We start from the raw sequence: 12112 nt of genomic DNA, 5'->3' as shown, positions 1-12112 counted from the left end.
AGTGCCACACTAAAGTAAGTAAAAATTTATCGGGTCGGGACGCCCCGAGGTAGAGAAGGGTGCAATGTTGCGGATATGGGATTGGCATCCATCCATATCCGCTTGTAAATATTCCCCTATTTCCTCCATACTTCCCAACTATCCCCAATCCCCCATTCCCTAGTCCCATTTTCTGTAAACAACACTCTGTAGACCCGACCTTCCCCTATTTCTCCCATTAAATGTCGCATCCAGGTCCACCGCATCTCACGTAGACAACTATAGGACATCTTGCTAGTTATTCTTAGTCTATGTCAGTTAAGGACTCGTTTCCATTAATTCTGACTCTTCGTTGCACCAGAATGTGATTGTATGGCACCGTTAGGAAGTTTAGGACCTCCCAATACCTCCCCGCAGCTCTTCCTCACGGTTCAACAACAACAACAACAACAACAACGGCGTCGGCGCGGGGGGTGTGCGTCCTCACTCCGGCTTGGTTGGTAGGGGGTGTTGGGAGTCCACCATGCCTTTCCAACGAGCCGCCATCGAGCATGTGCTCGACGTGGTTACCAGGTAGGGGCTCGCTGTCAGCTCCTCGTCAAGGGCGGAGCCCGGTAACCCCCGCACCCAATAGAAGCGGCGGACCGATCCCATCTGGGGCAGAGCCAACGAGCCGAGGGCGTGTCACTCCCCGCTGAGCATGCGCAGGAAGAGGGAGGTGATGTCAGATGCACGCAGAGCTGAAGGAGAAAGGACGCACCCTCCGAGCGCCGAGAGACCTCCCAAAGACTGAGCTGTATCCTGTCCCTGAGCCAAGGTGCACCTTGTGCTATCGACTGCCTGTCCTTCCCTGCCATCAATCCCTGTGTAAGTCAGTCTTGTTCCGTTTGTCTGTGGTCTGTCTGGGATAGATAAGACTGTAACTAAGTGCCCATCTCTTCTGTGTCTTTACCTCATTACCTTGTAATCTACCCCTTTTCTCCCCCACCAATTATATCCTCCTCCGGAGGTCTTGAGAACTGTACCCCTTGTGTCGTTTCATTTATCCCAGTCGTTGTGTCCTTTCCAATCATTGATTTAGCATAGCGCGATTTGGTCAACGTCGGGTGGAATCGGGTGAGTTGGGGAAGAATCGGGGGAATTGTTAGGTCGCGGCAATACCACCGCTCGGTAAATAACATCTAATCCGCGATCCGTAACAATATGTATACATACACACACATATATGTATATACACACACATATACACACACAAACACACGTACACCCACACACATACATATTACATATATACACACACGTGCACCCACACACGTACAGTCGTACACCCACACACATATATACACACATATATATATATACACATACATACATACACACACACACACACGTCCCACATGTATATATCCCACATCCCACACGTATATACATGTTTAAAGTGTACGTGCACTTCCCCCCCTCCCCTGCCCGGCAACGCTGGGTACTTCTGCTAGTAACTAATGAAATAAAAACGAAGAAATATCTCTCGGTAATTTCCTGAAACATATTTTACCTCCGGATAATAATTTTGAATGAAATAAGAAAGAACGAAGAAAAACATGTCGTTTTTGTGCCGACTGTCATAAAACGTAAAAGTAATAAATGTTAACGGAAAAGAAAAAGCGAATTTTTAATATATGTCGACATTTTCCCCGACTGTTATTTTAGGCGGTGTATTTTCGTGTATCATCGTGGCGCGATTTTTATAAATATATCTCGGCAATTTCCCGTGTGTGCGTGAATGTACTCAATTATTTCTGACACCGAGTCTAAAACCATCGATAAAAATTAAATCAGATGGTGAATTCGATAAAATCGTGAGGGTGACTCTCAATGAATGGGCTTTAGTTTACAGGCCTTTGAGAATTCATTTCGTTCTATAAACGGCAACTTTCATCGGATTTTCTTCCCGTTTTTTTTCAACCGAGTCTAAAACTATGTTAGCGACTGTGAAAAATGAAATGATATATCGAATTTGATTTGAAATAAAACTGGGAGAGAGAGCAAGACACTACGGGCCTACAAAACAGGCCTCAAAGCTATGCGAGTTAATAAAATGGTGGATATTTGTTTATAAGAAGCCTCTCCCAGAATGGGTGGAGCTATGGGTGGAGCTACTCTGCAAACCGAGTAAGCCACACCCTGGACAGACGTCCAACAGACAGAATCATCTACGGCTATTATAATATAGATTGTAATGGTCAAGCATCTTCAGCGATGGTTACGCCACCCCACAGCTATGGGACAAAAAGATCAGCACCTCTGCTGGATTAATTTGGCGTGAATCGGCGTTTCAGAACACACGAACAAAGCAGATCTGCCGAAAAGATTGGCCGAGCGGGCCTTTCAGTGATCCGCAATTATTGGGCTTCAGTGCAAACCCAATCTGCCCCACCTAAAGGATTAATAAGACAATTCACTAAATATGGAGCTCCCTCCCAACAACCACACAATGTTTCATAAAAAAGAGACGATTTATTTTAAAAAAAGAGGAACTTAGGAGGACGAGAAGACCACGTCTGCACCGTGGCAATAACAAACAGTAACCAATGATAATAAATAAATTTCTCACAATGCGCCACCCGAACCACAATGGCATTAACACATACAGTATATGCCTTATCTCTTTCATTTGGGGAAATATTTGATAGTGAAAGGAGAAGAAATAAAGAAAACCTGCTCCGTGCGGCGATGCTTGCACATGCGGTTTGGGTCCTTGTTTGGGTGCATACGGACTGGACAGTGGGGGTAGTCCTTATGCTTACCCAGCCATGTTTGCAGCACACCAGCTCTCCAGTGAACTATGACTTGTGCCATGAAGCCGAACCTTGAACCACCGTGTAATACAGAACCACGAAGGCCCAGACAGTGACCACAATCCATGATGCAACAGGCAGGAACCATGAAGCCATAGGCAGGGACCATCAACAACCAACTACATATGTGGTGTGCATCTTGTATAATATTCCGCAGGCCTTATAGGACCGTCCATGGCATGCGCCCATTGGCTGGCAAGCCAGGAAAATTCGACCTCCTGAACAAATGGTGATCTATGGCCATGCATGATGTCCATATCGATGGACTTGAGCCAACAGATGTCCATATATAGGCATGTTCCTGGCATGTTAAAGATCCCATGGTGTCCTTCACAAAAAGTAGGCGAGCTATCGCCGGTACCACGGCAAAATTCCAAATTCCTGCCCGAGCCTTAGTCAAACGTTGGGCCTGGCCAACCGGTTCATCAATGATTTGAGCCAAGCTTCCCTCTGCCAAACACACAAGAAACTGGGAATAAATGTGGCTGTTAAAGAAGAAGAAGACCACAATTCCTCTGACTGACTCCGCATTTACTATGAAATAACAATTCTTATCTATCCCCCATTTTACTCACCAGACCAGATCCGTAATGACCTAGTCAACTTTTTGAAACAATTGTTACTATTGTACAAATCCTTTTCCTGGGATTATCTAACTTTTGCATCTTAACATAGAAAGACAGTTAGACAATGAGACAATTTGGCTCAACATGTGTGTGCTGTAGCTGCACCTCAGAACTATTTGCTCATAATGCAGGAAGTCAACACACAATGGCCTACTATTTTCAAAATCTATCATGGTCTCTTTAACATCTACAACCTGAGACCAAATGGGATGGCCATCTGTGTCTCAATCTCAAGTACAGTGTGCTCAGATACAGTACTCTACTGCCAATACCCACAACAGTGTTTTTTTGTATGTTAAGTTTGCCCCATTCAGGTATCATCCCAATATTCCAAATTATGTTGCAAAACATTTTATACAAATTCTGATTGTGTATTCCACACTCCAGGAGATTTTCTGATTTGACCTTTGGAATGTTTTTTTCCTGGCATTGCTTGGATTAAATGGTCCAAACTGTGCTGAGTGTGATGTCGCCATGGCATTTCTGAGTATGAGCTGGACAACATGGCCCCAGGAAATGTCCCACGCACCTTGATTTGGTCAGAAACGAATCTCTCCTCTAGTTACGTATGAAGTCATAAGCGAACCTTGAGGACCATTGCCATACCATTCTACAGTGGCTCTGGCTCTACAAGAAGGGTAGTGCCGAAAGCCACTGTGTAAGCGTCCTCGTAATGCATTGTTTAAGTGCCTATGGCCTTCAACAGTGCGGTTGATTCTTCCTGTTTCTACCAAAAGAGCTTCCACCAGGCAAGGAGGTCCTGTTGAAACGTGTTCAGTAGCGGGACAACATGAATTGATCATGTCTCTCCTTCCAACTGCACTGGCGTTGTCCAAATCCTTCCAGCTGCACTCAATGTCTTCTTGACTCAGGTCGTATTGCCACAACATCTCATGGATGCCTTCACTCCCCAAAAATCCACAATCCTCTTTGCCATATCCTTCAGGTTTAGGTGTCTCTTTTTGGTAGCCTAATGGATCATTCATCTCTTCGTAGCATGCAAAGATGCCCCTGTTTAGATTTGCATGAGCTTGGGAGTGGCTGGCCTGGAACCCTCCATTTGTGTCATGAAGATGAGGCTTGGTTAAACGATGCAGCCGTATCGAAGTGTCGTACAAAACGTCTGTCCTGCCATCATTGTTGAAGGAGCATGCCCGCTCAGCAAGGTGCTGCTCCCCTTCGGCATTCCTAAATTCATAAATACGCACACCATCAGTCAAATACCAAATACAATGTGCATTGTTTGATGTAACTACCAAAGTCACCATGGCCTATGATCTGATGTGCTATTCTCTGAATGGAGTACATGCCATTAAACTGATTTCCTGCAGGTCAAAAATTGCACCAGTTTTGCATACTTGATACACATAATATGAGTAGCCTTCCATATCTTGCTTCAAAATATGCTGTTTGTATCCTGATAATGCTACCCGCAGCCATGTGCTGCGTACAAAGAAACTGAATGCTTGGAAAATGAGAGGGGATGTATTTTACAAAATTCACAATTTTGTAAGCATGTACCTGCACCGGTAATTTTACCTGGCATATCCAATCTACAGTATACTATACGAGAGCTGTTTGCCTATCTGTATGTGTGTCGCCATTTTCTCAGAGATGGCAAAACGGATATATGTCAAACTTTCAGAGGTTCATCAGTGAGTTTAGTTTTAGACCAAATTTGAGTGTTTTAGGCCAAATGTTTTTTGAAATTCTCGAAAAAAAAAGTTATATATATATTTTTATCGCTCCATGTAGTGCCTGAGCCTTTGTAGCTATGTGAAAGGTAATATCAAATTACTAGTAAAAAAACCCGTCAGATTGACGGTTTAAGAACACTTTATTCGACAGTGCAGCCTCATGAGTGTGTCAAAGCCTGAAGCCTCGGCCTAGTATGAATGAATAAATGAATGAATGAATGATCGTTTTAAGGCCATTTTCCCCCGCTAGGGGGTTAGCCTTGCGGGCCCCATGACCATATTGTTCCCTTTTTGAGGCAATGTTTTTATGGCCAGATGCCCTTCCTTATGCCAACCCTTAGTCGCATATTACGATGCGCAGGGATACGGTGTACCTATTCTAAATCGGGGTACACACCGGGACCTATCAGGTGTGCTTATATATTCTTTATTTATTAGACATCTCGCGAGATCTCGGAAAGATCTCGCGAGATCACGGCGAGGTCACGTCTTTTCGAAGCTGCTCCATGCGCTCACGCTTTCGAAGCTAAGTGATATTTCTCAATTGTGTTTTTGTCGAGACTGTATCTATCTTTCGGTGTATGGACCTACAGCGTATCTTTTGGAAAATTTTCGGTGCTAATTTTTCGTTCATGTATACACAATCGTCGGTTAATGGTATCGAGTATTCTGCGGCCTAGTACTCGTAGGCTTAGACTACCGTACCGTCTCAGACCTTGTGGTTTGTTTTTCTCTCAGCGATTCGTCGAATGCGCTGAAATTATTTTCGTTCTCTGTTTCGTACCAGTCGTTCACCCCGTACCTCCTTGTTTAATATCTGTACTCACAAAAAAAAAAAAAAAAACCCCAAAAAAAATATTTCCTTCCCAGGTCTTATTCGTTTATTTGTTGTTCTTTTTGTTCGTTCGTTCTTCGTTCGCGATCACGCGGTTAGAAATGTATAATCTCTCCCCTGAACAACTATTTTCTCTCATATATTATAACACCCTTTTCTTCTTTTCCTACAAAAGGATGCTTTCGTCTTGCTCACCAAATCTATTCATTCCAAAATATATATATAATACCATCTCTTACAGTTCCTCCTTTCTACATTCCATAAACTATCCAGAACTCCATCCCTCCTCCAGTGTCCTCAAACGTATTTTTGACTCGAAGGTCTCAAACTCATTTTGCAAAAAATGTTCGTTTCCCATGAATCATACACTTTTCAAAATCCAATCTCACCCCTCCCCTCCAAATCCTCCCCATCACCCATCCCTTTCAAATCTCCCCCCTTGCCCCTTCCCTCCCCTCCCTCCTAAACTCCCCCCACACCCCTCCCCTCCGAGACTCTCCCTCGCTCCTCCCCTCCTAGACTCCCCTCTCACCCCTCCTCCTCAATGCATCCTCCCTGCTTCTTCCTCCTTCCAACTTTCACCTTCATCTCCCCAAACCTCCTGCCTTGCTCTTCCCCCTCCTCAAATAACACCTCACTGTGCCTCACCCAATCTCCATCAAACCTTTTGTCTGCCCCATTCTTCCCTTTCTCCAAGCTATTCTGAAATCTCTGACACACCTTCAACAGCTCTCCCTACCTCTTCCTCCTCTTCCACATCTTACCCTACCCCTCCCCCCCCCCCCCTGTTCTGGACCCGATGCTCCCCCTTCCTCTTCATTAACGGTATGGACCTCAAACATCCGGGGCCTTCGCTCAAACTTGACTGACCTCTCCATACAGGTTGCTTCTGACAAACCAGATGTGATCTGCTTAACAGAAACTTTCCTCCTTCATGATGTCTCTGATGCCTTGGTATCTCTCCCAGGTTACTCCCTCCTCCGGTATGATAGACCTGAGCCTCGTCCTGGAGGTGGGGTTGCTATCTTTATAAAAAACTCTCTTCCTCACTCGCCCTCCACTGCCCTCTCTCCACCTCACCCCCAGGAATACCTTTGGCTACGGCTTCCCCTTCGCTCCCACCTTTTGTTCATATGTGTGTTGTACCGTCCACCAATCAGCGATGACTCCATCTACATCTCACTGTCTGATAATATGGACCAACTTCTATCTACCCATCCCAACTCTCTCTTCCTCATATGTGGTGATTTCAATTGTCACCATGCCAGTTGGCTGGGTGTGGGTACCTCTCTCACCAGCCATGGCTCTTCAGCAAAGGACTTCTGCGACTCACTGGGACTGACACAATCTGTCAATTTCCCGACCCGGATCTCAGTCAACGGAGCATCTTCTCTTCTGGATTTGGTTATGACAAACTTCCCTGAAAATGTCTGCTGCTCTTCTTCTGCTCCAATCGGCTCATCTGATCATGTGCTTGTCAAAGTGGACATCTCTCTGACCATTCTCAGAGAGCCTCCTCAGCGTCGACGAGTCTGGCATTTCACTCAGGCCAACTGGCACGGTCTTCAAGCAGCCATCAATCATCTGGACTGGTCTCCCATCTCTACCGCCTCTGACATCAACTCATCCTGGGAATTCTTTCAAAGTAAATTGCTCTCTCTCATGCACAGATTTATACCATCTCGTCTTCAGTTGTCATACCCTTCCTCCCGTCCATGGTACACGGAATCTTGTGGTGAGGCTGTTGCCCTGAAACAACTTGCTTTCGTCTCCTGGAAAGCAAATCCAACGGAAGGAAATCTCATTTCCTTTCACAAAGCCCGAAACAAGTGTGTGTCCACCCTCAGGAGAGCCAGGAAACAATATCTCACCATTCTCAAGACCGAACTCTCTTATCTGTCTCCCTCTTCCAAATCCTGGTGGCGTCTGGTCAAATCTGTTTCTGGTGTTTGTTCCCCCTCCATCCCCTCCCTCACCTCAAACGGCTTAACGGCTGACTCCGCACGTGAAAAAGCTGAATGCCTCAACTCTGTGTTTGCCTCTAAATCTTGTGTCCCAAGCCCATCCCTCTCTGTACCCACCGTACCCAGTCGTACCCAGCTGCTCCTGGACTCTGTGTCCTTTCCTCCTGACAAGGTGGAAAAGTTTCTGTCAACCCTCGACTCTGATTCTGCAACTGGTCCTGACGGCATCAGCCCACGGGTCCTAAAATCATGTTCTTCTGCTCTTTCACTCCCTCTTTCTGTTCTCTTCACCCTCTCTTTTGCTCAAGGTCATCTGCCATCTGCTTGGAAATCAGCCAACATCACCGCTTTGCACAAAAAAGGTGCAAAAACAGATCCCAGCAACTACAGACCAATCAGCCTTCTCCCAATTATCAGCAAAGTCATGGAATCCATCATTGCTTCAGATATTAAATCTTTCCTCTTCTCCAATGGCTTGATCTCTGATCATCAATTTGGTTTCAGACCTGGTCACTCTACTCTGGACATGCTGCTTCTGCTTTCTCAACAATGGATGGAGGTCCTCAACGCCAAACAGGAAATTAGAGCTGTCTCCCTTGACATTTCACGTGCCTTCAATACGGTCTGGCACCCTGCTCTGCTCTCCAAACTCTCCTCCTTTGGTATCCATGGAAATCTCCACGCATGGCTGGCGGACTTCCTCTCTGGTCGTAGTCAACGTGTGGCCCTGAATGGGTTTCTCTCATCTCCTCTTCCTGTTCAGGCTGGAGTTCCCCAAGGTAGTGTTCTGGGCCCTGTGCTTTTTCTGGTCTTCATCAATGATCTCTCTGACTCTCTTGAAAACCCTCTCTATCTCTTTGCTGATGACTCTACTCTCTGTCGCTCCATTCCTCATCCCTCAGATCGGCAGTCTGCAGCCTCCTCACTCTCTGCAGACTTGGACAAAATCACAGACTGGTCAAACAAGTGGAACATGTCTTTCAATCCTGACAAATCTCACACTCTTACAATGTCTCTCCGAAAGGACCGACTGGACAACCCTCCCATCTACTTTCTCAACAATCCTCTCCAAGAAGTTCTGTCGCTCAAGCTTTTGGGTCTCACTATCTGCCATGATCTTTCTTGGGAAAACCACATTTCCAAGCTGGCCTCCAAAGCCAGTCGCCGACTGGGCATCCTCCGTCGTGCGAAGTCCTTCCTTGGCACACCTGAGCTCCTCACCACATACAAGGCTTTCATCCGCAGCTCAATGGAATACTGTTCCCCCCTCTGGGCTGGTGCTCCTGCCTCACACCTTGCTCGGCTTCACGCTGTTGAGGCCAAAGCTTTCAGAATCATTGGAATCTCCTGCGATGTAGTCAACGCCGAGGGCCTTTCACTCACTCACCGCAGGCAGGTTGGTGGTCTTTCTGTCTTCTACCGACTCCTCTCCGGCCTTGCTCCCCCCAGCTCTCTCTGTGCTCTGTCCCCCCAATATTCCTTCAGGTCGCACAAGATCTGCCTGCAACCCTCTTATGGTTAAACTGCCAAAGTCTAGGCTCTCTGCTCACCTTCACTCTTTCATTCCCCTTTTCTCCCGCCTCTGGAACAAACTCCCCCACTCCCTTCAATCCCACTCCTCCCTCCAGGTCTTTAAAACAGCTGTTCACCACCATCTCTTATCTTCCCCCATCGAAAACCTTGATCTTTTCTACCCCCGGTAATTCACCCCAGAGTCCTTGCAGTGTTCATATGTTTTAATCCTCTCCCACCTCCCCCAAGTCCTCCCGATGTCCCTGCTCTCAAATGTTGTGTTTGTGTCCTTCCCCTTCTTCCCCCTCTCTTTTGTGTCCTCCCCCCTCTCTCCCCATCTCTTCTGCCGCTCCCCTTGTTTTTTTGTGTTTTGTGTGTCGGTTTGTCTTTTTGTGTGATTAATGTTTGCTCTTTCACGAGCCTCGATCTTGTATACAAAAAAAATAAAATAAAATAAAATAAAATAAATAAAAAAATCCTACAGACGTAAATGAACAGACATTCTACTCTCCTCACGTTGCACATCGTGTGCAGAAAATTTCACCTCCCGGCACGTTGTATTTATTGTTATTTAAAAAATCACTTCTGTACACCGCCATTGAGGCTCGGTTTGCAAGCCACAATCAACAATTCCAATAGAAGACATAATTACTATTTTATGGAAAGTGTTTTTCGAGTTTGTTCTATCCTCAAAATTAGACTGTCATGAACACATATTCCTGTTAAAAAGATTGGCCTTGAGATCTACCCTTATGAAAGGGGGCAGACATCTGTACAAACACACAAACTGACTGTGTTTTATTTGGTAAATACCCGATTAGTGTGCGTGTGTGTGTAATATTAGAATATTAAATATAAATTTTCCTTCGTGGCTGTAGGGAAGTGTTTTAGGCACCCACAAATAAATAGAAAAAAAAACAGATTTTTTTCAAAATGCTAATAGAATTAGAACATCACCAGGCAATGCCGAGTGCTCCTGCTAGTTCATAATAAATAATCCTTTTAAGAGTTCATAATAAATAATAGTTATTGTATTGGTGGTGATTGGGATCAACTGCAACAGTAACAAGTTATGGCCATGAATGAAAAGCATAACATTTTACTGTGTTTATTTGCACTGGCAAACGGTGTCGTGGCTGTTGTGCTACTGCGGTCTTAATGTGGATGACTATCGAAGACTTACGTGAGAAGTTGCTGTTTGGCAATGATACAATCTGGTTGTCCGTTTTTGTAGACTAGACGTGCTGTGGCCCTGACCCAGACCCATTGCTGGTTCTTGTGCAACAGTCGGAAGACAGTCCAACCACTTTCTCCTGTTCTGATCACTTAAACATGGCAGGAAGAAAAGGAGAGAGAATGCTTGTTTTCCCTTCTGTATCTGAGGCTCTTCAATGAATAAATTGGTTTCTTATATCGAGGTTTTCATTTATCAATAAAACCTCAAAGAGCTATATGGAGTGCAAGAAAACGTAATAGCAAAACTCATAAACAACTGTAAAAGATAAGATTTTGTTTTTTAAAGAAAAACTTGTAGCTGATACCCTAGGTACTCCGCCGCCTTTTGGGTGATATGAGGAATAGATCTGTTTAATATGAAAGCTAAATGTTGAACGTTTTATGAAATATCGCGTACACAAGCCAAGTTACCAAGATGGCTGCCATGGCAACATAAATCAGCCAATCACAGTCATGATCTAATGAGGTTGAGATAATGCCATGGAGAATAGATATCTGCAATATGAAAGTTAAATGTTCAACGGTTTTTGAAATATGGTGTACACAAAAGGACATGTACCGATGATCGGTCGGTTGGTAGCCTTTCATGGTTACTTTATGCAGCTCTCTTTGGCTAGAAGAAAATGGGAGGAGTGTATATATATATATATATAAAACACAGTTTGTGTGTGTGTGTGTGTGTGTGTGTGTGTGTGTGTGTGTGTGTGTGTGTGTGTGTGTGTGTGTGTGTGTGTGTGTGTGTAATGTTACCGATAGACTCCTAAACGGAGAGGCTTACGTGCTTGATATTTGACATAGACATGGCCATTGAGCCTGGGACGAACATGGCCGAACTCAAAATATTTGACGATCCATATTTTTTATCCATATTTACCTCAGCGCATTTCAGCGCACGGAATCAACAGAATCAGAGCAGGTGAGCGCTGATTCGCTCAGAGCGATCACGTGATGACGCTATGACGCTATGAACGCTATGAACGCTATGACGCTATGAACAATATGACGCTATGAAAAAAAAAATCGCTATGACGCTATGAAACGCTATGACACTATGACGCTATGAAAAAAAAAATCGCTATGACGCTATGAAACGCTATGACACTATGACGCTATGAAAAAAAAAATCGCTATGACGCTATGAAACGCTATGACACTATGACGCTATGAAAAAAAAAAATCGCTATGACGCTATGACGCTATGATGCGAGAACGATATGACGCTTTGAACGCTATGACGCTACAAACGCTATGACAAAAAAAATCGCTATGACGCTATGAAACGCTATGACGCTATGAAAAAAAAAATCGCTATGACGCTATGACGCTATGATGCTAGAACGATATGACGCTTTGAACGCTATGACGCTACGAACGCTATGAAAAAAAAAATCGCTCGCTTTGCCAAGGG

General features: G+C 44.8%; 1 protein-coding gene across 1 annotated transcript in view; it reads right to left on the bottom strand.

Moving 5' to 3' along the window:
• Positions 1 to 2476: 2476 nt before the first annotated feature.
• LOC137417336 (aryl hydrocarbon receptor-like) overlaps positions 2477 to 12112 on the bottom strand; it is an 82966-nt gene continuing 73330 nt past the window's right edge. The window contains exons 10-11 of the mRNA XM_078768783.1: positions 10652 to 10793; positions 2477 to 4648 (exon numbers count right to left, since the gene is read on the bottom strand). Of these exons, the coding sequence (XP_078624909.1) occupies positions 4000 to 4648; positions 10652 to 10793 (791 nt within the window). The 3' untranslated portion in view covers positions 2477 to 3999. The remainder of the gene's footprint in view (positions 4649 to 10651; positions 10794 to 12112) is intronic.

The sequence above is a fragment of the Myxine glutinosa genome, unplaced genomic scaffold, assembly GCF_964187855.1.
Source record: "Myxine glutinosa unplaced genomic scaffold, kmMyxGlut1.1 SCAFFOLD_460, whole genome shotgun sequence".
NCBI lineage: Eukaryota > Metazoa > Chordata > Myxini > Myxiniformes > Myxinidae > Myxine > Myxine glutinosa.
This window is presented reverse-complemented; position numbering and strand designations above follow the sequence as displayed.